The sequence below is a fragment of the Anser anser genome, assembly GCF_964211835.1.
Source record: "Anser anser genome assembly, chromosome: 1".
In the NCBI taxonomy this organism is placed as follows: domain Eukaryota; kingdom Metazoa; phylum Chordata; class Aves; order Anseriformes; family Anatidae; genus Anser; species Anser anser.
Window position 1 is genome coordinate 189180560 of NC_139720.1, and position 19870 is coordinate 189200429.

The window sequence follows — 19870 nt, forward strand, 5'->3', positions numbered from 1 at the left end:
GCCATTCCCTCTAGTCCTATCACTAGTTATCTGTGAGAAGAGGCCAACCCCCAGCTCCCCACTCCTTCCTTTCAGGTAGTTGTAGAGAGCAATGAGGTCTCCCCTGAGCCTCCTCTTCTCCAGACCAAACAACCCCAGTGCCCTCAGCCGCTCCTCACAGGACTCGTGCTCCAGGCCCTTCATCAGAGAAGTGCCAGAGATGCTGCGAGGAGCAGAGGGAGCAGACAAGGAGCCACTTGCACCTACCCACAGAGGCACAACTGGTCCCACAACCTAGGTGTCCCTGCCCAAACGTGAACCACATCACACCCTTTTGTTTTCCTGAATTTGTCTCCCTAGCAGAATGAAATGTTCAACATTCTCTGCAAGATACCTCCCATACCATGCTGCATTTGTATGATGTTTCCATTGAACATCTAATTAGGGGCAGGAATTTTCAGTGCAGTAGCTCCAATTTGCTCTCAAACACCAGTCCACTGTTCAGCAGACAGTTCTTCCTACCTCTATTTATGCACTTCTTGCAATGTGATTTTTTAACACAAACGTTTTCCTGAATCCTAAATACATTTACAGACAGGTCTTCTTTCTCTTAATTCTACCACAGCAGTTCCTAAAGCTCTCTCCGATTTAAAGTAAGATGTTCTTGTGATAAGCTACTTGCTTACTTGTTCTTTTTTTAAACTTTCCTTTCCGTTCTCTAGTTTTGTCTTTAATTATTAACACTTCTTCCTTTCTGACTGACCTATTTGGATACTCACACCTCACCATCTTCATTACTGTGCACAAAGATATCCTCCTGATTACATCCCTTTGCTCCACCAGTAACGTCAACCTTAGAAACTGATTTTTTTACTTTCCTCGTAAAATGAGAATAAACCTTTTGGAAGAGTTTCAGCCAACTTCCCTCTATTACAGATCACGGTAAGGTGGACAGCGGGTCAGACTGTGCTACATTTGCTGCCTCTTCCACCTTCCTATCAGGTGTCATGCTCTCCCTGCTATCAAAGAGGCTGCCAGACCAGTCGGGCTCAGGTCTGGGGCAGCACATGCACACCCTGTAGCATAAACACCTCCACCCTGTATGGGTTTTATCTATAAAACATTCACTCTGAATTATTCAAAAAAACGCTATCTCTCACAACACCTGCAAAGGAATTAGCCAGTTAAAGCAGGGAAACCAAGCTCACGTTGGGATTAGCCGACTACAGATAACTATCGACAGTTTTTGCTGCTCTTTCAAATGATCCAGAAGTATCAAATTGTATGTATCACTGCATCAGCTTCCCGCACTTCTCTTGCACGTATTGCCACATACCGTTTCAAACAAGACTGCTCATCCTTTGGAAGAGGATCACGCCTTTGCTACAAGTGAAGTGCTTGGCATGCAGGAGGCTTGGTTTGTTATGGGACGAGCAGTTTTTTTTCTCATTTTACTCAGAAATGCTACCAAAGATTCAAAGTTCAGATTCAGGTAGCTCAGGCAAGCATTACCTCTTACTGCAGCAGTGATCTGATTACTCAGCTAGATAACATCTGTAACTTTTTAAACTTCTTTTTTGTTTCAAGGTAGGATGAAGAAATACTTCAGAAAATCAGGATTACCTAAGAAGTCGTGCCAAGTGGTTGACCAAAAAATTATTCTTCTTCCCCTGACACTGTGTTCACAAACACAGTGTGCACACGAACAGACACTTCATAGCTCACCTGACACCTTTAATAGTTAGGTGTCAATCACCTTCATCCTTTTGAGAATACTTCTATATATCCGAAGAAAACACAGCTAGCTACCTGCAAAAATCGTCATGACTCCAATCACCAATTGTCTCACAGCAACTCTATAAATGACTGCAGTGAGGTAGTGTCAGGAAAAGTCAGGCCATAAGATTTCACACTGAACTCTGTCTCATGACTGTTACCCCCTCCAGTCCTTGCTCATTACGTGCAGACAACCCTGGGGTTACAGCTCCTGCCATCGCGCTCTCCTGTTGCTACTCAGAATTATTTTCCTCAATTCTTAGAAGTGATGCCAGGAAAACACCTCAATCCCAAGCAGTTGTTGAAGGGAAAGTTTTAGGGAGTTTTGAAATCCCCTTGTGTATAAACTTCCTGGGCAAGCAAGCAGCAGTGAGACAGGAGGTAAGGGGTTTGTTATGTAATGCTTGCACAACTGCAGGCTTCGATGCTTGATAGATAGGAGCTAAAACTCTGCTTAAAAACAAAACAAAACAAACAAACAAAAAACTTACTGGTCTTACATAAGAACACTTGTTCTGACTCGCAAAATATTTTCATAATGTTTTTAAAGCATATGGAATAAAACTTTTTTGCTATAAGCATGTAGCACATGCTGTTTCACCTTGCAAAGTAACCTGTGGGAGGAGAGGACTCAATTACAGAGTTTTTCTTTGCTGTATTTTTTTTCCCCTCAACATAGTAAGTCTTAATGGATGAGCACTTGTGCAAGGGCTATCCCTTGCTGTGGTGAAGGTTTTACAATAGCAATGTTCCCACCTGGACCCAGGCCATAGAGTTATAGAGCTCCAGCATCCTTTGACTTGCTGCTTCTCTAGAGAAGCACCCTTTTCTTCACAGAGGCAAGGTTAAACACATGCAGCCTTCGTAATTGGGTCCTTTGTATCCTTCAGAGTCTGTCCCTTCTCGCTAGAAAACAATGTCTTGGTTTTCTGTGAAATACAGGTTCTGACACGGCTGCCTGCTTATTGTAGAAAAAGGCAGATAATGTATACTACCTGTTTAAGGGGGTAACATTAGTCTAAACTTCTCTCATGCTAGATTTGAATGGAAATTGCAATTCAGTGAAAAAACATACAAAACAAAACTTTAAATCTGCTTCCTATTTTGCTGAGAAAACAACATTATTTCAGGCTTAGTACCCAGGGAAGAATGCACACAAAGATGTCACACTTAAAACTGAGTGTTTTCCTAGCAAAGACAGTGGTAATTACAGTTCCTTTAACTACACTTAAAATGATTAATGATACTGAGTCACCACTGGCTCAGTTTTCACAGGTATTTAGCTCCTGAAATTTCTAACAGTTGCTTTGTAGATTATTAAGTGCCTAGTCTGGGTAAGGATCGAACTCCTAATAGCTGTTTGTCTACTGCATCATTAAAGGCTTTGAAAATCTAAACCCATGTTTTTAAAGTTATTAAAATGAGCTCTCATCCTCCTCCGTGCTTTTTCTTTCAATAGACTGAATGAGGAAAATGGGCTCCTTCCTCTTCACCTCTGGATTGGCTTCCGAGCTGTGAAATGAAATCCAAGGTAAAGGGCTTATAACTGAAAACAATCCACTGACACGGGATGCTTATTCCAGTATTTGAATAAGATGCGTAAATCTGTAGAACATGAAGTGATGTGTAAGTCTGTAGCAGTTAAATTTTCTAACAGCCTAGCTGAATAGATAACATCGATCCTAAAAAACAACTGGGATCCACCTGCTCTGAAGCCTCTCATGGGACCTGGTGGGGACACAGAGCCCTCGGGGCCATGGTGCGGGGAGCTGTGCTCCTGGGTGTGGAATTGGAGCTCACGCTGGAGCGGCGGCGCTTGGTGACACGGTATCCTGCCACCTCACGCAGGTCACTGATGCATGAACCTTGCCTGAACTCTCTCACAAATCTAGGGAGGTCATCACTAGCTCCTGACTAATTCAGTGAACTGCAAGCATCAGCACGGACAGAATCCAAAGCTGAAACGTCCCCAACAATGTCAGAATATTTCTTCCTCTTCCAGTAACATTAAAGATTTGTCTTTGGGGTGTGTTGTCATGTTTGACTTAAACCAATCTAAAACTGTGCTACTGATGGAAAAGGTGTGAAGTCCTCCCATCCTCGTCCTTCCCCCCACATTTCCATCAGGTCTCTTAGGCTGGCACTAGTTTGGAGCATAAGTTTGACCTGGGCGGTGTTTGTGTATTTTGCGAAATATGGTAGGGGCTACAGCACTACCTTCAGTTGACCAATGCAGCGATGAGTCTCGCCATAGACACGTACCATCACTATAATCAACACAAAGGAGGCTACATGGATGTTTAGGTGGGGAAAGAAGTGAAGGAAAACATATATATATATTTTTAATTGGAGGAAAAAACAACAACAAAGGTACGCTTTCATAGGTATTACATAGTCAAATAGCTTTCCCAACAGTGCTAATTTGTATTTCCAGACACCTACAACAGGCACTGTGCTTTATTGAAGAACGTTCTTCCAAGCTACCCCTCTGGCTGAGCCATTGCTAAACTTTGGCTTCTCCAGGAACAGATGTATTCTAGGACCTAATTGCAAGCAACACTGCCCAACAATGAGCTTAAAGGTTTTAAGAGCCACAACGGACCGCAATAATGAATCAGATCTCCTGCATAGGTCAGACCAGAGAATTTATTTACTTCTGGTCCACTTACAGTGAATTCAGAGTCGCCAGACAAAACAGAAACACCCTTCTGGCAGCTCAGAACTATTATAAGTACACTAGATCCAAATTAAACCGTTTGCAAATGCTAACATAGACTAGAGCTGACTCCACAAATATCTATAAGATGCAAACGTACCATCTCACATGCACATACATATGCAATACGCTCTAATAATTCTCAATAACATACAGTCACATCAAAATATTTACACTAAGATATCCATCTATGTGGACAACTGGCTGTACACTATTATTAAAGAGCAACTACCACAACTCATATTTGTTTCTGTGAGGTTTTGTCAGAAGATTACGATACTAAGCTGATACAGAATCCCATGTGGCTTACTCTACATAAGACAAAAACAAAAACAGATTGAAAATGATGTAAAGAGAAAAATAAACAAGTTTTACTATCCAGATATATACAGAATCTTAAAGCAAAATCCACTCTATAGTTCTGGGGTATGGGTATATAAATTTACATGTATTTGGTGAAACTTTCTGCCATGGTATAAACACTGGTGGTAAAATAGCTCACACAGACTTGCTCTGCTAGCAAGGCAGAATCTAGCTAATGAAACGTTGAAGTGAGGAAAGTCAGCTCCAGAGAAAAAGGGAGCATACATAGCCGAAAGATCCTCTGTTATCAGTTCTTCATTGTAGCTGTTCCCATGGACACACAGCTGACAATCTGTACCTAAAGTGAATCTGAGCTGCTGAATAGACGAAGATACTGTGACCTTTGAAAATAAATTTAAAAAAAAAAAAAAGGAACCATGAATTAAATATCTCAGATGTGATTCACTTATCACTATGTATGTTTATACATAGTTTTCCCTTTTAATATGTTTCTTTGGGGATATGGAAAGGAACATATATGCAGCATCCTCTTCAAATTCATCTTAAAACAAATATTGAACAACTCAATGGTTGTTAAAAAGAAATGTGCTCATAATATATTGCATGAAACAAATGTGCATTCAGCACCTGATGCACAGAAATAGCACTGAGCATGCTAAGAAATATTAATTTGAACTCAAGATGTTGTAATGAACATAACTGTCATTCATACTGTAAATACACACAACTAATTTTAACCCCTCCTCACAGTAGTTTGTTTACATAAAGATCATCCACAAAAATTCTGAGTGAAATCTTATTTTGCTCTTCACAAAACAATAGAGCCTTCAAACAAACAAAATCCTCAGCTCTTTGAAGGGTCATTCTAGACCACGACATCTGGGTGTCTTCTGACACTCAGGGGCTATCTTCACAACAAGGACATATTGTACTGCTGTACATATTGCAAGCGTTACACAGATTCACTGTAATTAAATGCAAAACACTTTCTGTGACATTCATTTATTCTAAGGCTGCTCTAAACAGGAGCAATAAATGAAAGAAGACAATACCATCCTGTTGGTTTTGGGGGAAGCTTCCCTAAAAGCTAAGTGATAGAACACTGTACCAGAATACTGCTAGAGGTCCCATGTGTCCTTACCACTACTTTTAAGCCAGATCTCTCATTTACACTCTTAAGTAAATACTATGCAAGAATATATTTTGTATTTTCATGTTTTACAGGATTCTGTTCGGTATGCATGGATATGGATATAAGACAAGGCAATTTATATATATACATATATAAGTATATACTATAATACACATATATATGTATTATATTATTATAATATATGATACATATATATTTACAGGGTGGGGAAGTAAGGACGTTACATTGCATGATGCTAACATGATTGAATACCCATAAGAAGTTACTTAAAGCAGCTGGCAACTAGCAGCAATGGCAATTGGCAGCAATGCTAGTGACAGCTTGTATCTTCTGCACGTGAGGCACCTCAGCACGACATCCTGGCTGACAAAAAGCCTGCGGGATATGACCCACACAACTGATGGAATTCCAGAAATACTGTTGTGTATAGAGAAGTACTTTATGTTCAAGGTGTCTGAATTTTGTGTTAGCAAACATAATGTAGTATGCAAAAGGATCAATAATGCTTTATTAAAAATAAAATGAAATAAGTGTTCATGAATACAAACAAGCACTATAACTAATCATTATTTTAAAAAGACCACAATAACTTACGACTGAGAAGCACAAAAGCCCATGCTTTATTATTTTTAAATGTGAGGTTTCAGAAATGATCCTGTCACGTTTTTGAGAGCTTGGATTATGAATCATCAACGTGTGGGCTAGCAATATTGTTTGCACAGGAGAAACACTTGGTAACATCATCCTATGAAAGAATGGAAGCAGAGAAAAATTTACCCTTTTGCCCTCTTTATGAGTCTGTACATGATCCCTTGCTTGGCTAAAATAGAAAAGCCGAAGGTAGGCTGCCAAGGTAGGATTCATTTGACTAAATAAAGGTGTTTACAATATAACCACCTCAAATTCAGTTCCTCAGCTTGGACATCTTCTAAGTAGTATATGGAAATCAGGGCTGATTCACCCCATTTAATGTTGACATCTACAACAGATGACATAGACTAAGCCCTAACAGGACCCACTTCTCTCCAGTGACCACAAAGGGACACCTATTCAGCAAATGTCTGGCTTTGGAAAGATGAGTTCCACCTGGTTGCCCAGATCTGAAAGCACTCCTAGTTACAACCCCAGAAAGAGTGATGCTGGCTTTCTCATCAGACTGCCCCTCTGCTGTGGCTAGCAAGCCTTAAGACGTAAAACCAAGCTACTGGGAGAGCACAAAGTCATTTCTCACTGTCTTCAGCTTGAAGCCCAACCTAATGCTACACAATATTCATGCCCCTAAACACTGATTTAGATGCTGAATTTAGCAGCCTATACATGCAAGTGGGATTACTGCAAGTACCTGAAGCTATCTAATAAAAAAAAAAAAACAAACTTCCTTTTTCTTTAAGATGACAAATCTGATAAGGAATTGCACCTGTTCCCTCTAGACCTCTGTTGTGAGAATGGAGCAACATTGCTGTATATGGAAGCTCCTTCTCCTATTCCCCCCCAGGGATATGGAGTGGAGGAAAACAAAGGAGATGAGAAAAAAAAGGTAAGGTGTCTGCCACTCCTGCAACAACAGCCATTGCCTACAGGCAACACGTAAAGTTTAATGTAGGTTTATAGGATTGTTTTGACAGTTTTATCATTTATCTTTCACAAAAAAAAAAAAAAGCAAAAAAGTAGATGATATTTTTCTGATAACATTTACTGGGCAAGATTGTCAACAGAAAGAAGAACCAGGAAATTCCACAACCACCACAAGTTTTAGAAAGTGGAGTAAGAGAATTGTTATGACCTCCAGTAATACAGAATGGGTTATGAACTAAAGTACTGGTAGAAGTATTAGGTGACACACTGAGCAGAACTGGGGTAAAAATGTATCAGTTTGACTTTTCCTTTTATTGAGCTTCATCAGATTCCTATTAAACAGTATGGCCCCAGTCCTGACCTCTGGGACACACTGACCTCCAGGTAGACGTCATGTCACCAATCACAACCCTTTCAGCCTGGCAGCTCAGCTTTCAACCCACCTCACTGTCCTTTCATCTAGTTTGTATTTCATTAGTTTGTCTATGGGGATGTTACAGGAAATACCACCAAAAAGCCTTTCTAAAATTGAGATAAACATCATCATCTCCTCTCTCATCATCCACCTCATCCACCAAGCCAGTTACCTTACTGTAGAAGACTACTGAGTTGGTCAAGCATGATATTTCCTTCATATAAACATGCTGACTTCTCCCAGTCATCTACCTCTGTATCTGGAAACTGGTTCCACGATTATTTGCTCCATCACCTTTCCAGAGATCAAGGTGAGGAGGCTGACTAGCCCTTTAAGTCCGTGAATCCTGTTTTTTGCTTATCTGGAAGACAGGAGTTGCATCTGCTTTATTCCAGCCCTCAGTAACCTCCCACAGCGGACATGAGCTTTCGGGACTGGCCTCACAATTACTTGGCCAGCTTCCTCAGCACTTGTGGTTGCATCCTATCAGGTCCCATAGGCTCACGTGTGCTCAGTTTGTTTAAAGTGGTCCCTAACGTGTTACCCCTCTACCAAGGGTTAGAGGATAAGTCTGCCATGCTCCAAGCTTTCTTACTGATTTCTGGGGCCTGCAATTCCTGAAGGCCAGCTTTACCAGTAAAGACTGAGGCAAAGAAGGCATTGAGTACCTTGGCCTTTTCCATCTCTATTGCAATACTTCTTCCTGTTGTTGTGTTACACATTCAACTCAGACCTCTTCCAGGGCAGGCTTTCAAGTCGGAAGAATCAAAATATAACAATCAGATTATGCAGACTTCTTTATCAAGTATAAATTAAGGCTTTGTGAAAGAAATATGCTTAACCCTGAAAGCAGGTAAAGGACAAACTGTAACACTACTCTCACTTAAGAGTCACCTAACATTTATTATGACAAATCTAGACTTGAGTGACACTATTATTAGCTTCTAAAGAGAGAAATGCTGATTTTCTAGATCCAGAATGAATTTAGAACTGGACATACAGTGACTTTTACACATATACTTTGTTTACCTTCAATCCACTAGGCAGAAAATGAAATACATTTCAGACCCCCAAAATGCACGTTGTTAACTTCATTTGGTTTCTGGTATTCTGCTTTTCTTGTCATCCTTCTTCTGCAGTGATACCTATGTGTGATAGTGAAACCTCTTCTGCAGATTAGACTTTTTAATTCATAGCAGGGCCACAGCATGTAGTAGAAAGATAACATTCAAACGATCCTCTATACAGGAGTCAATAATCGTCCATCAATATCAGTATGGATTTATCAATGACGATAAAACTAAACAAGTTCCCTTGCAAATACTTCAAGGTGACTCATTGAACAAACTGGTACTGAGTTTTAATGACCTTTTTAGTCAATAAATGTATGTCTTTCTGGCCAGACTGTTGATTCAGCTACGTTAGGCCACGAAGGATACATGTGCCTCTCTTAATACTTGTAGGTTTTCTTTGGCCACAAGGCCTGATAGCATGAAACAGCCTACATGCATACAGTAAAACAAAGATATGGTGGCAACATCCAACTCTCCATTCCTGGGCTCTTGCTAACTTCTGAACTGTGCCTAAGAACAGGCAGGGGAGACAGTGGTGGTCCAGACAAAATGGTGATGAAATGGGACAGCTTTGGTAGAGTGATTTCTCTGACTTGAATATGAGGAATGGGAGAGAAGAGACAGGCTGGACTGATTACTTTAGAGATTCTAAACAACGTAAAAGATACAGGACAAGCAAGGTTACAATAAGAAAAATGGCATTTATTGACTGCCCCTCTTTGTACCACACTAAACCTTATGCTTAATAAATATTGTTTTGCCAACCCTTCATTGTTTGCATCTCAAAGATCACCCCTAGAAGAGGCTTGTTAGGAAAAGAAGGTAATTCACAACAGCACAGAGATGCACACTAACGTGTTCTGGAACTACAGCATATTGTCATTAGAGACAGTAAAATTTCAGAAGCAGTAAATCCAAAGACATAGAACAAAACCCCACAGAAAGTCAAGCAGTATCCTCAGGTAGTGTGAAAACAAACAAAAATCCTCATACAACCAAACATAACACAGAATGCCTTGAACTCCTGAAGTCAGATTCCTCATTTAAGATCCAATCTCTTAAATTAATAAAGTCCACGTTCCATTCAAAGAGTATTCCATTCTATGCTCTTGATTACTAGAAATAAAGACATTTAATACGAGGGATACAGTTGATGTAATTTGTTCTTCATAAAAATCTAAATACATGAACTCAGTATCTGTCAGCCCATAGCTGGTTTACTGGAAATACCATAAGGATTTCTTTTCATGATCAGGGCATCTTCAACAAGAGAAGCAGCACTGAAATTCTTCCAGCTAACTCTAGCTACATTCAGAGAGTTTTCATTACATAGTCTTTTGTTGTTAAGATGAATTTTATTATCTACACCAATCTTCAGGCAAAATGTTAGTTTCTGAACCTAAACAGATGAATAAAATACAGATTTATTTTATCCTTCTTGAAATCAAATATTTTCAGAAGCTCCTAAACACACAAACACACACGTGTTTTTAAAACTATTCCTTCATCCCCACCTTAAAAATTCAGGTACAGTATGACAGTAAAGAAATGAAAGTGAATGAAGTATTAACAATTTTTACTTCATGGATTCCGAGATTATCAGATGATTTTGTTTGCATACTGTATGCTCCTATTAAGTATCTAAGGCTAGGTAAAGTATAAATAGATGAAAGGAGAACAGTTACCTACCAAATGCATCGAGCAAGTCTGCAAAGTACCTACACAGAAGCAAGCACTTTACAAGATGTATATATTGAGTGATTTATATGCAATCTGTAGACCTATCTGACTGTCAAGAGAACACACTTGAAAGTCATTAACTATGTTAGCTTATGTGAAGATTACCCTTCAGAAGAGGAACAAAATATGCATCAGGAAGATGGTAAATCAAAGCCATTATGATAAACTTTAAGTCTAATTCTTCTGAAATATTTTTCTTGGCTGATACGCTTTTGATTACAGCAGAAGAATCTCTGTAAGGCTTTAACAGTAGTATCTATCTTTCCTGTAATTAAATCATATATATTTCTCAATGCTATAAAAAAAAAGGGTTATTGTAGATGATGATTATAACCCATTAGCACAAAAATAATTCTTTAAGGAACAAAGGTGGGCATATTTTTATGGCAAGTCTGCCCTTTAGGGTGCCTCTTAAACCAGAGAAAGAGGAGACAATAGAATCTTGTCTTATCACAGTCAAAGAAAGATTTACTTAATAATAATATGCAAATGTTAAGGTTAACAAACCCTCACACATTTACTGCACACAAAATGTAGTTGTGGCTTCTACCATTTAATGTAAAGAATGACTGGCTTGTTCTTGTAATTTTTCTATTTTGCTAACATTTCGTAGTAATTTGATAGGATGCTGACATTCTATTTTAAATTTCAATATATTTTATATTAACATACTTTTTTGGAGATGCAACCAGTGTTGAATACTAATTCACCACTCCCTCAAAATAATAGAACTGTACTTGAGGAGGAGCCTTTTATGTTTACCAGATGGAAAGCAATCAGCACAAGTTTTAAGATTTTGTTCTACCCTTTAATCATTATCTTCTAGATAGCACACAGCAGAGGGACAAAGGGTCAAACAGGCAAACCATGTTACTAAACCACATTCTTTTTCACATTCTAAGGCAGCACATGAAGAAACTTTTTCTGAAATCAGGAAGCAAATGCTGTAATTGCTTCACAAGATCCTTCAGGACACTGAAGTCTATAAACCCTTAGAAATTATATGATTTGCAATTTGTTACTGTGCACGCAATGGGTTTTGTTCACTCAAGCACCAGAGTGCTTTAAAGCAAGGTCTTAATGTCTATAATAGCAGATGGTAGCAATATAGCAAAATCTTCATCTAGAATCTAGGTGGCAATAAAACAGTTGCTGTTTGTTTTGATATTTTAAGAAACAAATATCAGAAAAAAAAAATCCATGTCACAACAGCAGAAGGAACCTTATGTATCTTAACCTCACTTTCCTCCCTATCTTCAGCATCACCCTCAAGTCACTCTTCAATGGAAACAGAAAGTTTCCTTTATGTCCCCAATACAAATAAAAGGTATCATCATCTTCATCACCTGCCTACAAGAGCATTAGGAAATCAGTCTTCACAGTCCATAAAATACCAGCGAACCCAAGAAGAAAACAAGTTTGACAACACGTACACATTACATCAGACTTTTCAAAATGCAGAATCCCGACCTGGCCTCTGAATCATCAACCCATCCTTTCTGACGAAAATGACACTTAAAGAAAAACATTCAAGAACTAAAATGCTGAATGGCATACTAAGTAATGTACATTGGAATATGTAAGTGAGAAAGATTCAGAAGGCCAAGAAAAAAGCAAGTTATCAATTCTTTAATTTCTATTAACAAAAAAGTGGTCACTCACCCAGATCAATGAGTGGGCAAGTGCTCACTCAATCATCTGTGTACCAATTTGTTAACACAGTGAATTATCTTAACATAAGGATACAAAAACTACAGTAACATACAGAACTAATGCCATCCATTCCAATATAAGAAACAAGTAAGATATATTCCCCCCCACCGCGACCCCTTTTCAATCAGCTTGCTAAGAACAGTAAGGGAAAAACAAGTCTTTTTTTTTTTTTTTTTTTTTTTTTTTAAGTCAGAAAGGGAAGTGAAGAACTTTGGGACATGTCATTCTTGCCTTCCCTTCTGCTGTCAGTGGATGATACTTGTAAAATGCAGGACCAACAGAAGCCATTCTACCAAACTTTAATGGGCAGGGTGATATAAAGGGTACCGTAACTGAATAGAAATTGTTCTGTGCAGATTACAAGTATATGGTGTTTCCGTGCAGTGTAATTTATTCCGAGAGGAGACAGGATATTCAAATTTTCAACAAATTAAAATACTGATCACAGATCATTATAACTCATTTGAATCAAGACACAAACTGTACCCATGATTTTAAACATCCTTATTAGAAGTAATTAGATTTTGGCAAGCCTTTCCCAATTAATGTTGCCAATCAAAAGGATCAAAAAAAGAGTCATACATACAGACTGCTTTACCCAATGTCTCATGAAAAAATAAATAATTTATTTGTACCACTGTTGAAAAACTTCTAAATATTTTTCGTATATATAACACCCTTCTTTCTTCCATTATGTTCAGTATTTTAATTTACATACAAATATGGTGTCAGGTCAACTTACTTATTTTAGAAAGTGACTTTGCTAGACTGTATGCTGGTCTGAACTCCAGAAATGCTTTGAGAGAGTGCCTCAAGACTTCTAACTGCGACAATACTTTCACTGAAAGAAAAAGCAGTGAATTTGTTAAAAAATACTATCTATTCTGGTGTAAAAAACAGAGACCAGCAACCTATAATCACAATCTTACTTTCAGTAGCTAAAGTGCTGTTAACCACTGACCTTGGTTACATTAACTCACAGCAAAACCACGATGTCTTTACAAAAGTAGAGGCAATGACTACATAGATCTGACCTTGGCTGTGAAGACAACACCTGACTCATTGGCACAGGCCACGAGATGGAGGTGTGACTGCTCCTGGGAGAGGCAGAAAATCCGTCGTGTTTTTCTTACCTCCTGTCCTTTGAAACTATCAACAAGCATTATTCAACACTACCACAGGCTACTTGCACGTGAAAACGTAGAAGGAAAAAAACAACAAGATACTAATAACAGTACTAGATTTTCAATAGTACTTAAACAAACATGACCAGCACACAATAAGAATCATCTTTTTTTTTTTTAAAAAAAAAAAAAGTATTCTCACCTTTGTCATTTCTGTATAGTTTATTCTTTCTTCAAAAAATTAAGAAACCCAAACAAAATCTCATGCACTTTTGCAATGTATAAAATACAAATACAGGAAGCTCAAACAACAACAGTATCAGCAGCTTTCTTCCAAAAAAAATCAACGAAAGCAAAAACTCACCCTACATTTCCCTAGATTAAAAGCAATTTCTTAGTAAAAACAGACTAGTTTTTTTCAGGCTGAGGTAGCATAGATGTTTAATAATGTTTAGCTCATCCATTTTAAATTCAGACCCCTTCAATTAGTTCAATTTATCTTTCCTAGGTAGCTCTATAAAGACATGGTCTCCTAAGGCCAATTTATGGCTGACCATCTTTTTACCATTCATTCTTTTGCCATTAGCAAGCTACACCTCTGTCGGCAGGTTGGGCCAAGCCACCACTCATTTTTGTATGGTCTTGCAGGGTAAGGTTCAGTCCCAGGCGTGGCAGTACGAGCTGAATGCATGTTAGCATATCCATACGAATTCTACTAATCCTATAAGGTTACAAAGCTCTCTCTTGATACTAAATGGCCCTGTGATGTTGATTATAATTACTTGTGCCCCATCATCGAATAAAAAGGTATCTGTTCAGTGTACCCCTTTGGCAATGCCACGGTCTCGCCTCAGAGTCACAGTTCCCCTTATCTAGCCATGTAGAAAATAACACAACAACCCCTGACACCTTTGTTTGGATAGTCCTGTCTAGGCACATGTGAAGGACTAACTTCATGACAACAGGACAGACAGACATGCCACTCTACTCCGGAGTTTCAGCGTTTCAGCTTTCATTTTTAAACAGTAAGTTGCTAGCTATAAGTTATGAAAAAAAAAAAAGTAAAACAGTAAAACATTGTATGAACTGACCCATATGCCTTGCACCTAAATGCCTTTGTACGTCTCTGTTCACTGTTTCATTACTTAGGCTCTTTACGATAGAAAATAAGAAGAGGAGAACAAGATGTACAAGAAAAAAAAGGAAGGAGAACAAGATGTACAAGCAGTCAGACTAAATTGCAAGCATGTCCTAAAACTGAGACAGGTTCCTGGTGAAATAAAAGACTAAGTTTAGATACTGGAATTAAAAGAAGGTGAAAAAAGTCAGAATGATACCAATTTTAAATATATATAGTTATGTATGACGTGGTTGAAGAAAGGAAATGACTCATTTCATTCTTCAGAAAGCTTCTGCTTCAGCAGTGACCCAACAGACTGCACAGCAAGTGTATCAGCATGGAGCTCTATTTCCATCCCAATCCACATCCACGGCACAAAAGACAAAGGTCTAGACAACTTCAACCGTACTTCGTTAACCTATTTTCAAAAGCAAATCAAGTGCAGCTTCTCCCATGCATACTGCTGACCTACCAAATGAAAGGCTACACCCATCTTTCCATCATGCTCCATCAATTGCTTATAGCAGCACGCAATTTGCATTACCTTTGAGTGAAGTGCCCTTGAGCGTACAGTAACAGAGCTGCAGTGGATTTCATAAGTGCAATGGCAGCGCGCCAGACACACCAACTACATTCAAGCGCTCGGATCTGACGCAGCACAAACTATGGAGTATTACTACTACTAGTGTGGCCATTTGGGAGGGTGGAAAGAGAACAGTGAGAGAGAAGAACCGCATTTTTTTAAATGAAAACCTTCGGATCACAGACTGAGGGAGAAATCTGGGTGGGCTCAACAGAATAAGGGCATCGGAGAGCAAACACAAGGCCGTTCAAGATGATTTTTCTATCAAAAAAGCTTGATGTACAGGAGAACAAGATGCAGGAGGTAAGAAAGAGAGGTGATTAAGGAGAGGAAAAGATAGGAATAAAACAAGAAGAGAGGCTCTATCCTGCCCCAAATAATGCCTTTTGGCAGTCCCCAGCAGGCCACATCACCTCACGAAGAGCCTGTTCAGGCACTGGGAGGCACAGGAGCCTTGGGCATGTCTGAGTCACCTGACTTAAGAAACAAGAAGGCTAATTTTTTTTTTTTTTTTAAATCGGGACATAGAATATGACCGAGGAAAAAAGCTTCATTTCCTAAGGTGTTGTACGACAATTATACCTCTGTATAACAAAGGTGCTAATTGAGGTTCTAAATCCCACACAATGGTACTGCCCTGTGTCATCTCTTAACATTGTATTCCCATTCCTTCAGCTCACGAGAAGAAAGAGAAGATACCCTTATAAGTTTAGCTGTTATGAAGAAATATAATAACAGTAATATTTAAATAATCAGTACCACCTTTTTATATACTATATCTCTTCAAGAATCTGTATGACTGTACTATTCCCTCGCCCCCCCCCCCGAACTTTAACATCAACATTTCCATGTGGAAATTTAAACCTAAATGTAAAAACTGTATATTTTTGTTTCAACAGAGGATTTCACTTTCTCTGTTTGGTTCACAGAAACACCTTCACTTTTTGTAGGGATGAGCTGGTATTCATTTTTTTTCCCCTCTAAAATCTTTTAAGTCCTCCTCATAAAGATGATCTGATTGTTTGGCAACAAATCCTTTGTCTTCATGCTAATCTGTTGCCTATTTTTAGGCATTTTTCAAGTAATTTTAAAAAATTACAGAAAAAAATAATTGCCATTAGCTTCACTGTAAGCACTCTTACACCTTGCTCATATTCTTAACAACCAGGGAGTTAAACTGAACTATTAACTACAAACATTACAGGCTCCAGTGCAAGACAGGAATTCAAAGTATGCATTTGAGTATTTAGTGATGTTAATTTCTGGCTACACAAAAAAAAAAAAAAAAAGTCAGCTACACTGAGGAGTCCACATATCCCCAAATACCCTCCCCCAGAAAATTAAATGACAGAACTTTAGAGCAGCGAGAGAGGTATAAACCTGTACTGCATTTACTGATTGAATTGCTTATAAGTGGCGTTAAGCAAAATGCAGAGTTTAAAGCTCTAGAGAAGTAACTGATTCCCTTTAAATGCTAAGTATTAAAAAAAAAATCCCCACAAGCAAGCAAATGAAACCAAAAATATCAAGGAATTTTATTTTATGTTTTGGTTCCATCACTTTAATGGTGACATAACGTAACATAAATGGTAATTTATTAAATCTATCTGTGAAGACTGCCTTAGTTTTTAAAACAGAATAAACTCTCACTGGAGGCAGCCACTGAATTTCTCAAATATTACCAAAAAGGTTTAAAAGATATTGTACCAACACACCATTAACATAGCATTTCCTACCTGAAAATATAGAAGGTCTTTTCTTAGGGCGCCTCGGATGTATAGGCTCTATATTCTTAACATTTCTTTGCAACTTTCCTTTAAAGTCATTTTCTAGCAGGATGTCTGGTGGGAGGCTACTCCGTCGTGCTGATTTGTGACGATTCGGACAGGAATTCAGTTTACTCCTAGTCCTAGAGTACAAGTTGCTGTCATCGACTGCCATTATAGAGCATTAACTTGTAAAGCCACCCCAGCGCAAAGCCAACCTGCGCATCCACAAGGCTTTTGACTAGTGGTTCCGGACCCAGGCAATCTCAGGGATGTTCTCATGCCCAGCTCAGCACTTGCCTGGGAAGTTTAGCGAGTTGATAGGCGTGTGCTGCAACAGGTGTAGGGTTACTGCATCGCCCCTCCTTGCATCACTTCAACTGCACGGGGAGGAGACACGCCAAAATCATTAGTTTGAAAGGTTTGAGGCAATTCGGAAGTTCAACAAACCTGAACCCAGCAGCACAGCCTGTGCAAAGGGGAAAATAACACTTCAGTAACAAGAACTGTCTAGGGCTAGTGGTTGTGTTTTACCAACGGCGTTTGTCAGGTCAGTTCATTAATACTTCATTTTCTTGGCAAGCAAAACAGGTGTTGCTAAACCTTAAAAAAAAAAAAAAAGAGTGAGAGAAAAAGCAAAACAAAACAAAAACCAACCCAGTCAACTGCCTTGGGACCTGCCTGGGAAAGGAACAACCCGAGCAGCGTGTTCAGGTTCTTAGCCCTGTCCTTTGTCAATGTTACATTTTTAGACCAGTAAACAAAACCAAAGCACCAAGGTTTTTACGGCCACAATTACTAAGTTTATTTGTTCCTTTCCTTAAGAAAGAAGGGTGTTATTTCCTTACTGGAATCAAAATCAAAGAGCCATCAGTGTGACTGATTTTCTGTATAGGAACTGCTGACCACCAAACCCAAGCCATTTCAACATGCATAGGAAGAAGCTGGTCTGTAAATTCTCCATGTAAATAAAAGCCATAGTGCTTACTAGAGGTTTGTACCTTTTTGTTGTTGTTGTTGTTATTGTTGTTCCAGTTATCCCAGTTATCTTTTGAGCCTCACAAGAATATGGTTTTCCTTTCTCCAAATGATAGAAAGAAAAAAGGGCAAATCCTGACATTTACAATGAAACTGCTAATTTTCTTACTTAGAATTCTATCATTAATGGGGAAAAAATCATTACTAAGTTAAAACTAACAAATCTCATATGAATAAACATTTTTGTATTAAATAAAAATAACTTATAGCAAAGTGAGTAAGCAGAGTGGTAATTTGAAGTGTCAGCAGCTAATGCTTCAACCATGGATACTTAAGGCAACCAGATTTTAACAACTGAAGCTAGAATTTGATTTTTCCTTGTCATTTAAAACACCTAAAATATGAAAGCTTTAATTTCTTTCCAAAAGATAGGGTACATTTTATGATTGGTGTAATGATCATGAGTTTGGCTGCTCCAAATAAAGTTTTTGTGTGAAATTCAGTAAAACCTTTATTATTGTTGACAAATAATAAACAGTTCACCTACATGCTTTTGGAAGGAGACGGGATATGATATATTTTTATATATATTTATGTAGATGATTAGTTTTTTAAAACATTTTATTGCGTTAGAAATGCAGAAAAATGTAAACAGTCTGCTAGATTCTTCTTCTTCCTCTAGAAACTAATTTGTATTTGGCTGGAGGTTGAAATTATGAATGTAAGAATCCAACCTCAAATACACTGGACCCTGCATTCAGAACAAGCTGATTATTTAAACCACACCAATTTAAACTAAATAAATGCTAACTGCAGGTAACAAAGTGATTATTTCTGCATTTCAAGTACTCAAAGGATCTTGAGCTCTGTTTATATGCAGAAATAAGCTTTTGAAAACCCCACTGGACTCCAAAATAGGTTAGGTCAGAGTTAGGTTGTAACCAAAGGGAATTGTATACCTAGATTGCTTGGGTCCATTCTAAAAATTGCTCTAGGCACAGGTCTTCATCATTAGAGGCCAAAGTATTTCTAACATGACCTTCAAATCCATAAAATTTGTATATCTTATCCTCTTTTTTTCCAGTTAATTTTAAAAATATATATTAAAAAAACAGGTCAAAGAAAGTTTCCTTCCCCCCCCCCCTTCTTTCCCAGTTCCACTTGATTTTTCAGCTTTGACTCAACCAACGTAAGAAATATTCAGGGACAGTAAGAAATATTGGAACCATTCCCAAGGGTCCAACTAAAGCAAAGTAACTGAATCAAAAGCTTTTCAATACAACAGAAAGTGCTTAAATCCGAGCATATTATTTGAACCATGTGTGAAGACTGAAAAACTACAAATACCAAATGCAAGAATTGACATTTGAGGAACTTTAAATTGAAATTTGACAGCAGCATTAAATAAAATTGCAACATCCTCAGTAAGTGACCTAAGCACCAGGATATTCTGGAAAGAGCTCTTAACTTTTCTTGCTGAAACTGTTCCACAACGTATAAATAATTAAATATTCATTAGAAGAGTGACTTGAAACTGTCCCATATTCTAGCTGAGTGGCACAAGTGCTGCACTAGACAGTCTTACCTTCTCCAGCTCCATCAATATTCATGCCACGTGGAACAATACCAAAAGGAGGAAGCACTGCTGGGATGCTCAAAGGTACAATAGGCACCGCGCTCTTTTGAACTAGGGGAACCTGTCAAGGGTTGAAGGCCTTGATCCACACAGCACACAGGAATCTATGATGAGTTTACCCCTGAGTGGCCTTATGATGGCAGTCCAGGATGGGACAGATGAAAACCCAACACATCTCATCCTTGAGTTGCTTTTTTAG

At 38.5% G+C, this 19870-nt stretch overlaps 1 protein-coding gene across 5 annotated transcripts in view; it reads right to left on the reverse strand.

Moving 5' to 3' along the window:
* FRY (FRY microtubule binding protein) overlaps positions 1–19870 on the reverse strand; it is a 238220-nt gene that overhangs the window by 171354 nt on the left and 46996 nt on the right. For 2 of the 5 annotated variants that reach the window (XM_083810253.1, XM_083810252.1), the window contains exon 1: positions 17028–17413. The exons of 1 other annotated variant lie outside the window; for it this stretch is intronic. In XM_083810253.1, the coding sequence (XP_083666379.1) occupies positions 17028–17232 (205 nt within the window). In that variant the 5' untranslated portion in view covers positions 17233–17413. Of the gene's footprint in view, positions 1–13206; positions 13306–17027; positions 17415–19870 lie in introns of those variants that run through there. 2 more of the 5 variants (XM_083810250.1, XM_083810251.1) reach the window with 2 other exon arrangements.